A 20,175-nucleotide genomic window follows, 5' to 3' on the forward strand; every position below is an offset into this window, starting at 1 on the left:
TACCTTCCCATTGTTCTTTTGTTTGGCTGCTGGGGGGGGAAGGGAGGGGATGATATCACTCCAACTTGCAGTACAGCAGTAAAGAGTGATTGAAGTTTATCAGAGCACAAGTCACATGACTTGGGGCAGCTGGGAAATTGACAATATGTCTAGCCCCATGTCAGATTTCAAAATTGAATATAAAAAAATCTGTTTGCTCTTTTGAGAAATAGATTTCAGTGCAGAATTCTGCTGGAGCAGCACTATTAACTGATTCATTTTGAAAAAATTTTTTTTCCCATGACAGTATCCCTTTAAGGTTCACCTCTAGCCTTGGGCGAATAAATTCGGGAGGGTGAAATTGCTGCAAATTTCTGGGGTTTGTGGCGAATAAATTCATGAAACTGTTGAGAAAAATCCGCTGTGTCATAAAAATAGAATAGTTACGCGCGTCTAAATTATTCAGTCTCCCATTGATTTTAATACATTTGGACAAAATAGGCGTGAGTATAAAAATTGTCGCTGGCGTTGAAATAATTTTGATGCCCAATGCGTTTCGTAAATTTTTCGCCGTTTCGCAAGTTTTTTGGGGAAGCAAAACAGGACAAATTTACCCATCACTATTCTCCTCTGTCTGTGAAAGTTGTCATTCATCCAGGTCATGATATATCTATAGTAATAAGTCAAATCAGCTGGACTGTTTTTTTTTTTTTTTTTCAAAAGGAAAAATAAAAAAACAGCAAGCCCAGTTGATTTGACTTATTACTATAGTTCAGCTCTCATATTGTTGCAATATACCCTTGTGATGCTGCAGGAGTCAAGACTGCTTCATGACTTGAGCCCAGATAATATAGTTTGGAATAAACCAGCACTTGCTGCTAATGAGCTCTGAAAGAAAGATACGGTTATGGGACCTGTTATAAAGAATGCTCGGGACCTGGGGTTTTCCGTAATCTGGATCTCCATACCTTAAGTCTACTAGAAAATCATGTAAACATTAATAGGCTGGTTTTGCCTCCAATAAGGATTAATTATATCTTAGTTGGGATAAAGTACAAGCTACTGTTTTATTATTACAGTGAAAAAGGAAATTATTGGTTAAAAATTTGGATAAAATGGAGTCCATGGTATACAGACTTTCAATAACTCAGAAAATCAGTCCCATACCTGTACCAGAAGTGCCTAGCGAGCATGTTTAAACGGAAAACGGTTACATATCTGGACAGATTGTTGAGTTTTACGGCGCCATTAAAAGCGAACAAAAGCTTAAAGAAGAAGCTAGAAATTATGCAATTCATGTTTGGGCTTCCATACCAACCCAAGGCCACCATTGCCCTTTATTGAAGATCTTCACCTACAAAGATTCCACCCAGTATCTCCCCATCTTCTTTGCAGCTGATTCTCTGCACAATATATTGTGTATATATATCCAGAGTATTAACCTCTTGCAACAACCCCACAGCTTAGCTCAGAACACACCAGGCATGTGCAGTGCCACTGAGACTCGAATGACGGCCCAACAGGATCCAAGATGGGGAGCTGCTGGGGGCAACTTTTGAACTACCGGGGGAGCTGGAGGTGCGATCGGACCAGGACCGACCCCCTCGGGGGCCTGCTGGCAGATCGCACACTGATGTAGCCAGCCAGTAAGAAGATCGCTTCTGGGGGGGCGGCCCGGCTGTGCAGCACGCACCCGGCCATGACGCTGCCTAGTTACGTTACTGCTTTGAAGGCTACTGTACTTCAAGGCTGGAATTAGAAGTTCAGTATATAAAATACAGCATTTCTAGACCTCTTCATTTTTAGGTTTATGTTATCCTTTTAAAAGGCTTGCTTCATTTATTGAATAATTACTATCACTGTCCCCAAGCCGAGTCATGCATTACTCCCTCCAGCAGAGGGGCCTCAACCAACTGGCTGTAGAATACATTAGCGACTGTCAGTAGCAATATCACAGTAGGAAAGAACAAGCTCCATATACTGGTTTAACCCATGTACATATTACCTATCTAGCTGCCATTTGTTTGAACTTTACTAAAGTTCTACCAGATAGATCCAGTTTTCCCATCATCTCAGCTATTAATGGAAGATATGGGCGATCACTAGTGTATACGATGCATAAAGGGGAGCTTGGGTTATGCCCGTTCTTTCACTGCCTGGTGTTCAATTCCCTTTATTTATAAATAGTATAAAAAAGTGCCCTTTTATTACTTTCTTTGTAATGTTATTGGACAAGGTTGCTTTTATAAAAGGTAGCTTTGAGTCGACACATCTCTTTAGCCTAACAATATGCAAACCGATAACACTTACTGAAATACTGTAACTTGTCCCTGGCTAATGGAAAAACCGTCACAAGAAAAGTAGAGGTCAACAAGGGTGGCTGGAGGCAATTTGTGTTCTGAGTGAAAACCATTAAGATCTTTATTTCCGGAGCATATCCTCTAGCTAGGATAAAATAATATCAATCTTAAACTGTTTAAGGGGTCATGTAGGTATCTTTTAGGTTTCTTTCATAGCGGAGGACTAGTTGGCTACTTTTAGCTGACATTATCATAATCTTCTGCTTTCTCTTGTGGGTTCCTCTCCATGTCCTACACCTTGGCAGACACCGGCTCATAGCATTGATTGATAACATCTAGAATTGGATGAGAAGTAAATCAATTCTCCCCAAACCTCACGGTTTTAAATAACATCACTCATTGTTTAAAGAGGATATGCAATTCATTAATTGTCTAGTTTTGGTGTCCTTTTAACCCACCTCGCCCTCGTCTTGCTCAAAAGTCTGAAATTGTAACGTTATTTATCATGTGAATCCTACAGCGTAGAAGGTAATTCTTTTAATAAGCATAAAACATGAATTGTTTATTTATAGTTTGCTTTTAAGCCGACCTTATCATCAGGTGAATTAGAGGAAAGAGCAGACAAGGGCTTTTTATAATGTCCATGAAGGTCATAGAAAGACCTTACATGCCAACGTGCAAAGCTAAAGACAAAAGTAACAAGCACGCCATAGATCCCTGGTTGCACCTAATTATCTCTTTAGCCGTGACAATTAGATGCGGTTATCAAGGATTGTAACAAAATATAAAAAACACCAGGCAAAGATCAAACCTTTATAGACTAATGAGCACTCAGCTTTGTTCTTTACTAACGATGTAAAGTCAAACCATTGGCTATTCAAAAATCCTTTATATTTAGTTTAATGTAACATGGTATTGTGTCATTGTATGAATTTATGGATGACAGATGAACTTAGTGAATATCTCGGATGGTAAGGTATGTCTTTAATATAAGGGTGGTGTTGTAATGGGGTGATCCTCATTTGAAAGCTAAAAAGAAGACCAACTGCAAAGTTGCTTAGAACTGGCCATTCTAGAACATATTAAAACATAACTGAAAGGTGAACCACCCCTTTAATAAATGAAGAAGCAATTGTTTGATATAGATTTCTAAACTTGACTCATGTTTCCCATGTATTTGTCTAAACATGACATTTCTAATCTATCTTCAAAACGGTCTGTGGGCAAAGGATCCGTTATTAAATCCAAGGAATGGAGTCGTAAAGGGGTTGTTCGTCTTTGAGCTAACATTTAGTATGATGTAGAGATTGATATTCTGAGACCATTTACAGTTGGCTTTCATTTTTTATTGATTGTGGTTTTGAGTAATTTAGGTTTTTATTCAGCAGCTCTCCAATTTCAGCAATCTGGCTGCTAGGGTCCAAGTTATTCTAGCAACCATGCATTGATTCGAATAAGAGACTGGAATATCAATAGGAGAGACTTGAAGAATAGAAAAAGTGAATAATAAAAATTAGCAATAACTAATACATTTGTTGCCTTTCAGAGCATTTATTTTTTTTGGATGGGGTCAGTGACAGAAGAGTCAGAAGAAAAACTTAAAAAAAAATAAATAAATATTGAAGACCAATTGAAAAGTTTCTTAGAATTGGGCATTCTATAACGTACTAAAACTAAAAGTTAATTTAAAGGTAAACGACAGATGTAGCAACAGTCACTGACCTGTTCTTTGTCCCTCAAATAAGATGGGACCATATAGGCGGTTAGGGTTGAAGCTCAGGGATTATTATATACAAGTTCACACCTGTTGCTTTTCTTTTCTCAGTGTTGTATTCCTGCGCCAGCCCACTACACTCTAGCCCCTACTAGGAACAGTCTGGGTAGCTCATGCTGCCTTAATTATAGTCTGTTCCGATGTAGCGATGACCCTTCATGCCAACTTCCAGCGCTCTCCTCTCACACTTGTCCCTCACCACTCTAATATGCCTAGCGTTCCACTCTTTCATTCTGCAGTTCCACTCGCTGAGATCTTGCTCCAACTAACAGACTATATGGTCCTATATTCTTTGAGGGATAAGGAACATGTTGCTACATCTATCACTTAATATAAGGGCCGTACACCTATGTGGATGATAAGTGCCTGAATATTTAATAAAAATACATCAAAGCTAAACTAAAAAGCTTGGATTGTCTGTAATACCTCTCAAGCTCTTTATATGGACACTATCCTGTATATTAGCCACACCGTATCCATTGAAAACAACTTAACCCCAACTGCTTAAACTTTTTTTTTTTTTTATCCGTAACCATATAGGAATTTCCTTGGTTTTTAAAGTGTATGAATTGTGTTTTTAAAGTGTTATTTATTGTGGGTATTAAATGTATGAATCAGAGTAGGCTGGCCAGCCACGTTTTAATTGTGTTAATGTGATTAATGTACATCATAAAATCTTGGTGCTAACAAACTAGCGTTTGGATTGACTATAAGGGAAACATCCAGACACTCACTGTTGACTTCCAAACTGTCTCACCAAGCAATGTCAGCACAGGAACAACATAGGAATTGTCAAGTTTTTTTTGGATGATCAGAGGCAAATGAAACATAACATCACCTTGTGTAATGCCATACATTGTCTTGGCAGATGGCAGGAGAACACTTTCCCTAAATGCACAACACCAATGGTGAAATTAAGTAATGGGTTGAGGCTGAGGCCACAGGGTACAATGATATTCTTGACAACTTCATGCTTCCTACTTGTGGAAGAGTCTGGGGAAGGCACTTTCTTGTATCAGCACAATAATGACTCTACGCACAAAGCCAGGTCAGTGCAGGATGGGTTTGCTGAGATGGGAAGAACCTGACCTCAACCCAACTGAATGCCAGACTTGATGCCCAGCAAAAGTGCCCAACCTCATCAATAGCCTTTGTCTAAATGGAAGCAAATATCTAGTAGGAAGTACCTTCCCAGAAGAGTAGAGGCTGTTGTGTAGGACCATAGGGCATGAAATGTTGGGCAAGCAGGTGTCCGGATACTTTATATAGTGTAGCTACAGCACCAAGCTTATTGCAGCCTCTGCTTCACGCTAAAGCGGAGCTTTATATTTTTATAGAGATGTCAGTATCCCTTTAAAGCAGCACTAATCTTTTTTTTTGGAGAACAGCACAAGACAAGATCACCTTAATCCAAATTAATCACCTGCAGTATTTTTTTTTTTCCAAGCTGAAGATTGCCATTGAGGTTGATAACATTCTTATCAGTTACTTTGTTTGCACAGGGACCCAATTTTTGAGGTTTGATTGTGATAGACAAGCTGGTATGTACAAATGTGTTTGGCTGCTGAATCCAAGCCCTTAATCACACACACACACTGGTTGTGTTCTATTTGTTGGCAGGATGTGTGACACAGGGGAGGGACTGTTTATCTTCCAGACCAGAGAGGGTGAAGCCATCTATCACAAGGTTCACTCATCGGCCTTGGCAATTGCAGAGCAACATGAGCGGCTGCTTCAGAGTGTCAAGAATTCCATGGTACGTGCCCTCTTAATTCCCTTAATCCAAAATACATTACTTAATATATAAATTGTGCTGACGTGTCCCCAGTGAGGAGTGTCAGTGGTGAAGTTGATGACAGCTGCTCCCAGTGGCTTTAGACCCACGTTATTATGGATCAAACAGAAACAAGTAGGCAATATAAATGCCTTTGTTCAGCAGTGGCTGAGCTTGAGTCGGCTGAGACCAGAAATGTGGCACCTGATAGAATTAGAACTGTAGAACTGCACTGAAGAACTTCCATTCCATTCTCTCTGCTTCTTAATAGTCATCCCTTGCAGTTTATTTTCTGCCCTGATGCCTAATCCTAAAAATAAAAGTAACCCATCTCACATGAGACAACTCCATGAATATCCTGTCTAGACTAGCAATTATGCACTTCTATTTGGCCCCCTGACAAACAAACTGAAACCTTACCTACTTGAATAGTAAACCTCCTAAACATCTTCTCCTTTGGTCCCATTCATCTCCGCTGTCCTCTGTGTCCAAGTTACAGAAATTACATTTTAAATTGCTGGTTTTAACCACTCCATCTCATCTCACATATTTTAAAGGACTTTTCATCCATCCGTGGCCTTTCTTGCCATAAATTTTGTTTTCTGCCAGCTCAAAACCTCCTGAACTTCTCTTCACCTTGTCTAAAAGCTGGGCATACACTATACTATAGACTAATTTGGTGAGTTCACCAGACAAGAGGATATTTTTCTAGAAAAAATTAGGATGATCTGACATTTTGGCCCCTGGGACAATGATCCAATCATAATGTGGACCTAGGGACACCCATCAAGAGAGTTGCATACCCATGCACTACTGCAATCCTTGCCCAATGGGTTTTTAAAACTGGCCATAAATATATGGTCAATTTCAGGAAGGTCCCATACGCAGACCATTTGCAGCTTTGACGGAGACGCAAAGTAATTTTTAGACACCCCTAAGTAATCACATTTTGTACTTGCCTGAAACCCCAGGCCATTGCTCCTATCAGGAGAAAACTGCACCAGTTGAGGGTTTTTTCCAGCAAGCACCATGGAGCGATCCTCTTCCAGCTTAAAATTTAGCTTTTTGCGCTACTGTGCATGCGCAAGACAATCACTCCGTGGTGCTCGCTGGAAGAATCCCGGGCCAGTGGAGTTTTCTCCTCATAGGAGCATCAACCAGGGGTGTCAGGTAAGTAAATGTGATCACTTAGGGTGCCTAACTTTTGGCACCCCCAAGTATAAAAGGACTCTACTTCTCCTTTAAGCAGCCCCTGTATCATCCAATGGAATACGGTTTGAGCTTTGTCTTGAAAGCCCTTCTTATAGATGTAGATTCGAAATTGCTGAACTGCCTAGGCTTTCCTTTTCCATTTCAGAGCCATATTTACAGTTTCATGTAGACATACTTTAATGATCATATGTGATCCATATTTATTGAGGTGGATGGCCAGCTGGGTGGTTAGTCTTTGAGCACTTCCCGTGTCTGTCCACCCTCAGGGCAATTATTTGGAATAACCCTATTAAGATTTTTGGATAACTCTGGACACATCTTTATGTAATCCATACTTGTATGTAGGTATAACTTTATTTGTAAAGCGCCCAGGGAGGACATGTCGCATAATAAATACAATAAATAAACACAGTACACAGTGCTTAAGTGCTATGTTGTAAGAGACAGAAGGAGGACCCTGCCCCTTAGATCTTACAATGTAATTGGGTGGCTGGCTAACATACAGGCACAAATTGGAGGGTTAAAAATGCACAAGGTAAAGGCATTGTCCAATAGGTACCAGGATTAGACCACTGTTCTAGAGCTTCAAAAGGTAAACTTTTTTTTCTTTTAGTTTTTTCTTGAAGAGATTGAGAGAGCAATCCTTACAGAGGAATTTGGGGATGGAATTCCAGAGGTAAGGAGCAGCAAGATAGAAAGATTTCAAGCAGAACTAAACCCTACCAGTAAGAAAAGCCCCTACCTACTACCCTAGATAGCCCCCCCAACATAGTTCATTACCCCTGAAAGTGTCCCGAATACATTCCTCATGTATTGGTGCAGAGTAAGCGCAGCGGAGCTCATGGGCGCCATCTTCTAGATCGCCAGTCTTCATCTGTAAGTGACGCCATATTGGCGCAGTTGGAGCAGTTTTCCAGTTCGTATCGACTGCTCATGCGCCAAAAGTGCAGTGAATTGCTGAAGGGAAGGAAGAGGACTGAAGATCCGGAAGATGGCACCCATGAGCTCCGCTTCACTTACCGATATGTGAGCAATGTATTCGGGACACGTTTAGGGGTAATGAACAATGCACGGGGGAAGCAGGGTGGGGGACTATCTAGGGTACTAGGTAGGGGCTTTTCTTATTAGGGGGTTTAGTTTTTCTTTAAGTCTAGAGCTGGCAGTGGTGTGAAAAGAAGGTGGCTCTATGAGGAGCGGAGGAGATGCCAGTATGTACAGTGAGACAAAAGAAGAAATGGAGTGAGGAGCAGAGGAGTGAGGGATATGAATGTTAGCAGAAGGATTTTATATGCTATCCTTTGCTTAACAGGCAGCCATGCTAAGGATTTTAATTGGGGTTGAACAGGTTCCCTGGAAATAGCAATTTGTGAACAGAGTTTTTGCTCTCCAGTAGTTTAAGCCGTTTGGCAAACTCATTAAAACCCCGATCTTCATTTGCTAAAATATCACGTGATCACCTCACTCTTGTCTTCAGAATGTCTCCATCTCTAAATGTGTCCAAACCAAAGTATCTTCTAAATGGAATTTCACAACCAACGTAAGAAGCTCAGACAAGGACTTAGTCTACATTCTGAGATATTTATAGGGGAATCCCACATAGCTGGAGAGTGGCAGAAGCAAAGCTTAATATTGCTACTCGCCATCTGCTATCCAAAAATATATCACTTTGGAGCTTTATACAGGGGTGTAACTACAAAGGAAGCAGACAGGAGGTATAGGGGCCCTCATTCATAAACAATTTCAATAAATATTGGGAAGACAGGTCAACCATTAGACATTTACGTCACTGGCTTTATATATCAAATATAACGCTTCCTGTATCCGATATCTTCATTATAAATAGGGAGGACTTTTATCACTCACATGTAGTGATGGGAAAATCCATTGAATTTTTTTGACGCACAAATTTTTTTTCACCCAATATAGTCTATGGGCCTTCATTTTTGCGAAACATTTCGCTCATCACTACTCACGTGTCCAGTGTCGGACTGGCCCGGCGGGACACCGGGAAAAAACCCGGTGGGCCCCGACCCTTAATGGGCCCCCGTCGGGCCAGTCCCCTCTCCCGATCAGATTCGGGGAAAAAAAAAGGTTTTTTTCAGGCGCTGCGCAGCGCCGCATGCACTCAGCACCTGTTGATTTAGGAGCGCCGCGGCGCCTTCACGCAGGCGCGACGAGTGCCGACTGCATCCATGCGCTTGGTACTTCATATAGGGGCGAGAGGTCGGCGGGGGGTCGGAGGGGGCCCTGGACATTAGTCCCGGTGGGCCCTGGGCCCCCCAGTCCGACCCTGCACGTGTCCTCTGCACTCTTATCTTCAGATGATCAACTTTTATTCCAGACTCAGAATTAAAGGTGAACCACCCCTAAGTCTAAGCAACTTTTCAATTGGCTTTCATTTTTTATTCTTTATAGTTTTCAAATGGGGTCACTTGACTAGGCTACAAATGTATTGTTATTGCTACTTTGTATTACTCATCTTTCCATTCAGGCCTCTCGTATTCATATTCAATGCATAGTTGCTAGGATAATTTGGACCCAAGCAACTTGATGGCTGAAATTGCAAACTGGAGAGCTTCTGAATAAAAAGCTAAATAACTTAAAATCTAAATAAAAAATGAAAACTAACTGCAAATTGTCTTAGAATATCACCCTCTACATCATACTAAAAGTTAATTCAGTTAAGTTTAACAACCTTTTTACCAATGTCCCTTAGTGTTGCTCACTTGGCATGCACAAAATGTAGTATTTTAATTTAAATAAGCTTGCATTCAAGCTGGACTATTTAATTCATGTGGACATGCGAATGACACCAGTGACTATGAACATGGAATAAATTAGGCCTTCAAACTTCAAAATTATGAAAATTAAAAATACACAACTCTGTCCAAATTAAATTAATAGAAACCATTATATTTCCTGTGTACTTTGTATAGTACTGTACATATAGAATTGTGATAATGTAAATGTCTAAAGGATAATGGCAATTATAGTTCCAGTCACCGTAAAAACATTCTTTGTAATGATACCATTCTTAATTATGTAAGTCGTTCCATGCAAATTCCCACATTACACTTAATTCAATTTTCTGCCAAAATGATCTGTTTCAATCTACTGGAATATGTAAGGAAAATGATTGCAATGACCATTATTTGCGGATGAATCTGTGTCCTTTAGTTTAATTTCCGTTATAAATACAGGTAGGGAATCTTGTACAAAGTAATCATTTTTACAAAGAAAAAGATAATTTGTCCAAAATAAAGAATTGCTTGTTTTAAATGCGTTGTTCTTCTGTGAATGAACATTTAGTATGATGTAGACGTTGACATTCTGACATTTGGGGTTTTCGTGGTCTTGTTTACCCTTGCAACCAGGCAGTGTTTGAAATGAGAGACTGGAATATGAATAGGAGAGGTACTGAATAGACTGATAATTATTAAAAAGTAACAATAACATTTTAAGCTCATAGAGCAATGGTTTTTGGCCGTCGGGGTCAAAGACCCCCCCATTTGAAAGTGGGAAAGATAAATAATGAAGACCAATTTCAAAATCGCTAAGAACAGCATACTGGTAATGTAAGGGTGAACTTCCCCTTTAACAAATCTCTATTGGAACATATTTTGTAACTTTGTGTATAAAAGTTTCCAGATAACAGATGCGATATCTGATATCTAAATAAGTTTTACACCAAGAACGCCATACTTCATAACCCCATTATGTATTATTATGTATTTTTAGAGTGCCAACATATTTTACAGCACTGTAAAATAAGTGCTTATACAAAGAACATATAGCATTACATACATAGCGACCAGTAACTGTAATACAGTGAGTGAAGGCCCTGCATAAAAGAGCTTACAATCTAACAGGGGAATGAGTTGAGACACAAGGTGTGGGAGTGGGCAAGGTCAGAAATAAGCAGGTGAGCGATGTAGCATATGGTATTACATTTGGTAGCTAAACAGAATAAGGGTAAGTAAGTGTTTTTAAGAGATTGTTGGAAAGCAGAAAGGTTGGGAGAAAGTCCATGAGACCATGGGAGAGAATTCCAGAGGAGGGGTTGCAAAGTCTTGAATGTGAGCATGTGAGGAGGTAATGAGAGAAGAGCTGAGTAGCAGGTCAGTAGAGAAGCGTGGTAAGCGGTTGGTGAGTATATAGAGATGAGTTCAGAAATGTAGTTTGGGGCAGAGTTATGAAGTGCTTTCAATGTCAGGGTCATTAGTTTGAATTTTACTCTGAAAGGTAGCGGAAGTCAGTGCAGAATGGTGAGGAGGAGCGGTTGCTGAGGTGTATAAGCCTGGCGGCAATGTTCATTGTGGACTGGAGAGGTGACAGTCTCTGGAGGGGAAGGCCAATTAATAGAGAGTTATAGCAATCTAGACTTGATCTAATAAGAGAGTGAATACGAATTTTGGGTGGCATCTTGGGTGATAAATTATCATATTTTGGATATGTTTTTAGGTGAAAGTGACATGATTTAATAAGTGACTGGATATGAGGAGTGGGGAGAATCTAGGAGAACCCCAAGGCAGATGGGGTGAAAGTGGAATTGTTTACTACGATAGATACTTCTGGGATGTTATAGGTGTTAGTTGGGGAAAGAGAACCATTTCAGTTTTAGAGAGGTTTAATTTAAGGTAGCATTGTGACATCCAAGTAGAGATAGCGTAAAGGCAGGAGGAGACCCCAGTTAAGAGCTCTGGGTTGAGATCAGGAGAGATAGATCTTAGTATCGTCAGCATAGATGTGGTATTGGAAACCATATGAGTTGATTGTCACTGGGGTCAGGGTCCCTGTGGTAAAGAGGGCCTAAGAGTTGTGATGCATGGATTCCATTATAGGTGGTGCTTGAGAGAGTGGGCAAGTATTGGGTGGAATTTGGCATAATGGAGTGTTGCTGGAAAGGAACAGGAGTATGACTATTGGTGTCAAGAACACCCATGTCTAGGTCTTGGCTGTGTTTACTACCCAGCAAGCACAGATGGTGATCTGTGGGCTTATTACTGAGGCCTTTGGGGGGGGGGGGATCCTGCAAACCTAGTAGTATAGGGCCCCATAAATGTAAATGGCAGCCCTGATCATCCTAGAGTTTACCAAATGTTGCTAAACTACAATTAACACTATATATTACCAAGGGTTAAAGCATGCTGGAGTCCATAGCATATTCAGATCCGGTGCTGCCCTAGGTACCCAGCAAACGCCCCTGTGTGAGATGATCAATGGACCACCCACCTCTGCTGACGGCTTTAGTAGGAAAGCATCCGGCAGCAGGGGCAGTAAGATTTTTTTTCCCCCCACAAATTTTTCTTCCCATATAGGCATCCAATGGCCACCCCCCCTTAAGTAGGGGGGGCAGCCATTGTGTATCCTCGAGTGCCTATATGGTAAATACACCCCTGCTGGGTGTATTTGTAACATCAGTTACAGTATGCTTGGAACATGTTTGGAACAAGTACAGTACAATATTTCACTTCTTCTTCTCCTCCTTCTTACAAGGCAACACTCCTGTCCTGCTTTATGCGGGAGATTCTAGTCTTCTTTCTAATTAAATTGCCACAAGAACACGAGTCTCCTGAAATAAAACCTACACACTATGAACAGATATTCTTCTTAAAAAAAAAATATCTAATTTCCCATTTCCTGGAAATTATCCTCAGTAGGGATGTAGCGAACGTCGGAAAAAAAGTTCGCGAACATATTCGCGAACTTGCGCAAAAACGCGAGCGGTTCGCGAACGGTTCGCGAACCCCATAGACTTCAATGGGAAGGCGAACTTTAACATCTAGAAAAGACATTTCTGGCCAGAAAAATGATTTTAAAGTTGTTTAAAGGGTGCAACGACCTGGACAGTGGCATGCCAGAGGGGGATCAAGGGCAAAAATGTATCTGAAAAATCTGCCTGTGTGTGCTTGGAAGAGATAGTGTAGGGGGAGAGCTGTTAGTGATTTCAGGGACAGATGATAGTAAGTTTGCTGGCTAGTAATCTGCTTGATACTGCTCTGTATTGGAGGGACAGAAGTCTGCAGGGATTTGAGGGACATTTTAGCTTAGGTAGCTTTGCTGGCTAGTAATCTACTGTTCTCTTTAAACAACTGCCATACGTTGACCTTGTAGGCATTGTTTGCCCAGTTTTTTTGGACGCAGCCACTGAAGCACAGTTGCCAGAAAAAATATGCCATATAAATGCTGAAAATAGTCATTTTTCGCCATACGTTGACCTTGTAGACATTGTTTGCCCAGTTTTTTTGGACGCAGCCACTGAAGCACAGTTGCCAGAAAAATTATGCCATATAAATGCTGAAAATATAAATTTTTTTGGTTGCAGCCACTGAAGCACAGAGGCCAGAAAAATTATGCCATATAAATGCAGAAAATATGCATTTTTTTGGTCGCAGCCACTGAAGCACAGTTGACAGAAAAATTATGCCATATAAATGCTGAAAATATAAACTTTTTTGGTTGCAGCCACTGAAGCACAGAGGCCAGAAAAATTATGCCATATAAATGCAGAAAACATGCATTTTTTTGGTCGCAGCCACTGAAGCACAGTTGACAGAAAAATTATGCCATATAAATGCTGAAAATATACATTTTTTTGGTTGCAGCCACTGAAGCACAGAGGCCAGAAAAATTATGCCATATAAATGCAGAAAATATGCATTTTTTTGGTCGCAGCCACTGAAGCACAGTTGCCAGAAAAAATATGCCATATAAATGCTGAAAATAGTCATTTTTTGCCATATACGTTGAGTCAACGTATGGCAAAAAATGACTATTTTCAGCATTTATATGGCATATTTTTTCTGGCCTCTGTGCTTCAGTGGCTGCGGCCAAAAAAACTGGGCAAACAATGCCTACAAGGTCAACGTCGTTGACCTTGTAGGCATTGTTTGCCCAGTTTTTTTGGCCGCAGCCACTGAAGCACAGAGGCCAGAAAAAATATGCCATATAAATGCTGAAAATAGTCATTTTTTTGGTCGCAGCCACTGAAGCACAGTTGCCAGAAAAATTATGCCATATAAATGCTGAAAATATAAATTTTTTGGTTGCAGCCACTGAAGCACAGAGGCCAGAAAAATTATGCCATATAAATGCAGAAAATATGCATTTTTTTGGTTGCAGCCACTGAAGCACAGAGGCCAGAAAAATTATGCCATATAAATGCAGAAAATATGCATTTTTTTGGATGCAGCCACTGAAGCACAGTTGCCAGAAAAAATATGCCATATAAATGCTGAAAATAGTCATTTTTTGCCATACGTTGACCTTGTAGACATTGTTTGCCCAGTTTTTTTGGTTGCAGCCACTGAAGCACAGAGGCCAGAAAAAATTAAACCAGTAGGGTTTGCACCCTAGTTTGTAACGGTGGCGGAGGGAGGAGGAGGACGCTAAAGGACAGCTGTGTGTGGAGTCATGAGGCTTGAAGAGAAGGACAGCTGCATAGAAGTCAGAACAAGTCTTCCGGCGTGCAGTAACCCTCCGAGATCCACCCCTCATTCATTTTAATAAAGGTCAGGTAATCGACACTTTTGTGACCTAGGCGAGTTCTCTTCTCAGTTACAATCCCTCCTGCTGCACTGAAGGTCCTTTCTGAGAGCACACTTGAGGCTGGGCAAGACAAGAGGTTCATGGCAAATTGTGACAGCTCTGGCCACAGATCAAGCCTGCGCACCCAGTAGTCCAGGGGTTCATCGCTCCTCAGAGTGTCGATATCTGCAGTTAATGCCAGGTAGTCCGCTACCTGCCGGTCGAGGCGTTCTTTGAGGGTGGATCCAGAAGGGTTGTGGCGCTGCCTTGGACAGAAAAACATTTGCATGTCTGACGTTACAGACTGGCCAAAGGGCTTTGTCCTTGCAGGTGTGCTCGTGGCAGGATTACTGGCACCTCTGCCCCTGGAATGTTGATGAGTTCCTGAAGTGACATCACCCTTAAAAGCATTGTACAACATGTTTTGCAGGCTGGTTTGTAAATGCCGCATCTTTTCGGACTTGTGGTATGTTGGTAACATTTCTGACACTTTATGCTTGTACCGAGGGTCTAGTAGCGTTGCGACCCAGTACAGGTCCTTCTCCTTAAGCCTCTTGATACGGGGGTCCTTCAACAGGCATGACAGCATGAAAGACCCCATTCTCACAAGGTTGGATGCAGAGCTATCCATCTCCGCTTCCTCATTATCAAGGACTGCATCATCCACGGTCTCCTCCCCCCAGCCACGTACAAGACCAGGGGTCCCCAAAAGGTCACCACTAGCCCCCTGGGAAGCCTGCTCCTGTTGGTCCTCCTCCTCCTCCTCCTCCTCCACAAAGCCACCTTCCTCCTCTGACTCCACTTCTGGCACCTCTCCCTGCGTTGCAGCAGGTGCCTGGGTTCGTTCTGGTGATTCCGACCAGAAATCGTGCGCTTCCAGCTCCTCGTCACGCTGGTCTACAGCCTCATCTGTCACTCGTCGCACGGCACGCTCCAGGAAGAAAGCGAAGGGTATTAGGTCGCTGATGGTGCCTTCGGTGCGACTGACCATATTTGTCACCTCTTCAAAAGGTCGCATGAGCCTGCAGGCATCGCGCATAAGCACCCAGTAACGGGGGAAAAAAATCCCCAGCTGTGCAGATCCAGTCCTACCACCCAGTTCAAAAAGGTACTCGTTGACGGCCCTTTGTTGTTGCAGCAGACGTTCCAACATAAGGAGCGTTGAATTCCAGCGAGTCTGGCTGTCAGAAATCAAACGCCTGACTGGCATGTTGTAGCGCTGCTGAATGTCAGCAAGGCGTGCCATGGCTGTGTAGGAACGTCTGAAATGGGCCGACACCTTTCTGGACTGGGTGAGAACGTCCTGGAATCCTGGGTACTTGGAGACAAAACGTTGGACTATTAAATTTAACACATGTGCCATGCAGGGCACATGTGTTAAATTGCCTAGTCTCAACGCTGCCAACAGATTGCTTCCATTGTCACACACCACTTTTCCGATCTGCAGTTGGTGTGGGGTCAGCCACCGATCGGCCTGTGACTGCAGAGATGACAGGAGTACAGATCCGGTATGGTTTTTGCTTTCCAGGCACGTCATCCCCAAGACAGCGTGACAACGGCGTACCTGGCACGTCGAATAGCCTAGGGGGAGCTGGGGGTGCACAGGTGTGGAGGAGGAGAAGGAGGACCCAGCAGCAGAGTAAGAAGAAGAAGAAGACGAGGTAGAGAGCGATGGAGGAGTAGAGGTGGTGGCAGAACCGCGTGCAATCCGTGGCGGTGACACCAACTCCACTGTTGTTGTTGAGCTACCCATTCCCTGCTTCCCAGCCATTACCAAGTTCACCCAGTGGGCAGTGTAGGTGACATACCTGCCCTGACCATGCTTGGAGGACCATGCGTCAGTAGTCATATGGACCTTTGGCCCAACACTAAGTGACAGAGATGCGGTAACTTGGCTCTGCACATGTTGGTACAGGTGTGGTATTCCCTTTTTAGAAAAAAAATTGCGGCTGGGTACCTTCCACTGCGGTGTCCCAATTGCTACAAATTTGCGGAAGGCCTCAGAGTCCACCAGCTGGTATGGTAAAAGCTGGCGGGCTAATAGTGCAGACAAGCCAGCTGTCAGACGCCGGGCAAGGGGGTGACAGTCAGACATTGGCTTCTTACGCTCAAACATGGCCTTCACAGAAACTTGGCTGGTGGCAGATGACTGGGAATGGGAACAGGTGGTCAAGGTGGAAGGCGGAGTGGAGGGTGGTTCAGACGGGTCAAGGAGAGCAGAGGTAGAGCAGTAAGATGCTGGACCAGAAGGAGTGTGGCTTTTAGTTTGCCTGTTGCCTTTGAGGTGTTGCTCCCAAAGTGCTTTGTGCTTGCCGCTCATGTGCCTTCGCATAGAAGTTGTACCTATGTGGCTGTTGGGCTTACCAAGGCTCAGTTTCTGACTGCACTCATTGCAAATTACAATGCTTTTGTCAGAGGCACACACATTAAAAAAATCCCACACTGCTGACTTTTTGGAAGTGTGCGATCTGGCGGTAACAGTAGAAGTTGGCGGAGTTGGCGGCAATGGCGGGTGCGTTGGCCGGCTGAACACAGGTGCCGATACATGTTGTTGCCCTACTGATCCCTGCGGGCTGTCCTCCCTGCTTCTTCTAAGTCTTATTCTCCTACTGCCTCTCTGACTCTCCGTCTCTCCATCTGAACTACCCTCCTCTTGCTCTCTTCTACTAGGCACCCACAAAACATCAATCTCCTCATCATCATTCTCCTCAGATGCATCAATTTCTTCTGACACATCACAGAAGGAAGCAGCAGCGGGGACCTCCTCCTCATCACTCATTATGTCCATCTCTATCGTGTTCTCTGCCAGAATTAAATCTGGTGTAAGGTCCTCATCTCCTTCATCTTCTTCTGGCAATAATGGTTGCGCATTACTCAGTTCAAGAAACTCATTGGAAAATAACTCCTCTGACCCCAGTGAAGAAGGGGCACCGGTGGTGGAGGAAGTGTTACGTGGGGTGGCCATAGCAGTGGAGGATGAGGAGGATGTTGTGGTAAAGTTAGAAACGGTAGAGGATGGGGTGTGCTGTGTAAGCCAGTCAACTACCTCTTCAGCATTTTGGGAGTTCAGGGTCATTGGCTTTTTAAAACTGGGCAATTTGCTAGGGCCACAGGATTGCATAGCAGCACGGCCCCTAGCACGGCCTCTGCGTGGCGGCCTGCCTTTGCCTGGCATTATTTTTAAAAAAACAACAACAACAACAAAAACTCAGTTGGTTTTTCTGGAAACGATAATACACACAGCTAGATGGCGGGTTGAAGAAAACACTGTGCAAATAATGCCTACAAAGTCAACGTATACACTACTACAGCGGTGGATACGGATTACGTAAAATATATGAATGCTGCTTGAAAAAAAGTAACTCAAGTGGTTTTTCTAGAGACGATAATATTATCAATATTTAGACAAAATGTGAACAAGGTCACACAGCTCGATGGCGGGTTGAAGAAAACAGTGTGCAAATAATGCCTACAAGGCCAACGTATACACTACTACAGCGGTGGATACGGATTACGTAAAATATATGAATGCTGCTTGAAAAAAAGTAACTCAAGTGGTTTTTCTAGAGACGATAATATTATCAATATTTAGACAAAATGTGAACAAGCTCACACAGCTCGATGGCGGGTTGAAGAAAACACTGTGCAAATAATGCCTACAAGGTCAACGTATACACTACTACAGCGGTGGATACGGATTACGTAAAATATATGAATGCTGCTTGAAAAAAAGTAACTCAAGTGGTTTTTCTAGAGACGATAATATTATCAATATTTAGACAAAATGTGAACAAGGTCACACAGCTCGATGGCGGGTTGAAGAAAACAGTGTGCAAATAATGCCTACAAGGTCAACGTATACACTACTACAGCGGTGGATACGGATTACGTAAAATATATGAATGCTGCTTGAAAAAAAGTAACTCAAGTGGTTTTTCTAGAGACGATAATATTATCAATATTTAGACAAAATGTGAACAAGCTCACACAGCTCGATGGCGGGTTGAAGAAAACACTGTGCAAATAATGCCTACAAGGCCAACGTATACACTACTACAGCGGTGGATACGGATTACGTAAAATATATGAATGCTGCTTGAAAAAAGTGACTCCGGTGTTTTTTCTGGAGACGGTAATATTATGGATATTTAGACAGAATGTGAACAAGGTCACACAGCTCGATGGCGGGTTGAAGAAAACAGTGTGCAAATAATGCCTACAAGGCCAACGTATACACTACTACAGCGGTGGATACGGATTACGTAAAATATATGAATGCTGCTTGAAAAAAGTGACTCCGGTGTTTTTTCTGGAGACGGTAATATTATGGATATTTAGACAGAATGGGAACAAGGTCACACAGCTCGATGGCGGGTTGAAGAAAACAGTGTGCAAATAATGCCTACAAGGCCAACGTATACACTACTACAGCGGTGGATACGGATTACGTAAAATATATTATGGCTGCTTGAAAAAAGTGACTCCGGTGTTTTTTCTGGAGACGGTAATATTATGGATATTTAGACAGAATGTGAACAAGGTCACACAGCTCGATGGCGGGTTGAAGAAAACAGTGTGCAAATAATGCCTACAGGGCAAATAATGCCTAAAAGGTCAACTTATACACTACTACAGCGGTAGTAAAATAAAAAAAGTAAAATAAAAAAAAATGAATATTAAAAAAAAAAAATTAAAGTTGGTGCTGCTGAACTACTAGGAGCAGCAGATTAGCACACCAGTCCCACTCCCCAACACTGCTAGACTAATAGCACTGGGCTCTTATAGTAGTAGTAGTAGTAGTAGTAGTAAAACAACAAAAAAATAAATAAAAGCAGTCCTTACAAGGACTACTGTTATTGCAGCAGTCAGCAGATGAGATCAGAAGCAGGACAGCTGCCCACTGCAGCTACATACAGAGCACTGCAGTAGAAGGTAGATTACTAGCCAGCAAAGCTACCTAAGCTTAAATGTCCCTCAAACCCCTGCAGACTTCTGTCCCTCCAATAACAGAGCAGTATCAAAACGATTACTAGCCAGCAAACTTTCAACTGTCCCTGAAATCACTAACAGGCAGCAGCTCTCTCCCTACACTATCTCTTCAGCACACACAGGCAGAGTGAAAAAACGCTGCAGGGCTTCGGTTTTTATAGGGAAGGGGAGTGGTCCAGGGGAGAGCTTCCTGATTGGCTGCCATGTACCTGCTGGTCTGGGGTGAGAGGGCAAAAAAAAGCGCCAACAATGGCGAACCCAAAATGGCGAACGTCGCGCGACGTTCGCGAACTTCCGGCGAGCGCGAACACCCGATGTTCGCGCGAACAAGTTCGCCGGCGAACAGTTCGCGACATCTCTAATCCTCAGCGCTTGAACGTCAATATGTTCTATGCGCTCTCCAACTTCTATATGTATTACTTTCCTTTTATACCAACATATTCCCACATCATTCAAATGATGCCACACAATAAAATGTTGATCCTTTTAGACAAGCTGTGGGCAGTAAAAATACCTTGAAGAACCACAATTAGTCCCAGTGCAAAAACAGACCTGCTCAATTGCCGCCATATAGACAGGACAGAGAACTGAATGGATTGCATGATTAGATACAGGTATAG

General features: G+C 42.5%; 1 protein-coding gene and 1 long non-coding RNA gene across 5 annotated transcripts in view; one reads left to right on the forward strand and one right to left on the reverse strand.

The window, feature by feature from the left end:
- Positions 1-20,175, forward strand: part of dok5.L (docking protein 5 L homeolog) — a 142,475-nt gene that overhangs the window by 113,885 nt on the left and 8,415 nt on the right. For all 4 annotated transcript variants that reach the window (XM_018234947.2, XM_041576507.1, XM_041576505.1 and 1 more), the window contains exon 6: positions 5,674-5,809. In XM_018234947.2, the coding sequence (XP_018090436.1) occupies positions 5,674-5,809 (136 nt within the window). The remainder of the gene's footprint in view (positions 1-5,673; positions 5,810-20,175) is intronic.
- The window catches only part of LOC108700909, a 146,395-nt gene that overhangs the window by 11,048 nt on the left and 115,172 nt on the right, over positions 1-20,175 (reverse strand). The window lies entirely within an intron of this gene.

This window comes from Xenopus laevis, chromosome 9_10L (assembly GCF_017654675.1).
Source record: "Xenopus laevis strain J_2021 chromosome 9_10L, Xenopus_laevis_v10.1, whole genome shotgun sequence".
Lineage (NCBI taxonomy): Eukaryota > Metazoa > Chordata > Amphibia > Anura > Pipidae > Xenopus > Xenopus laevis.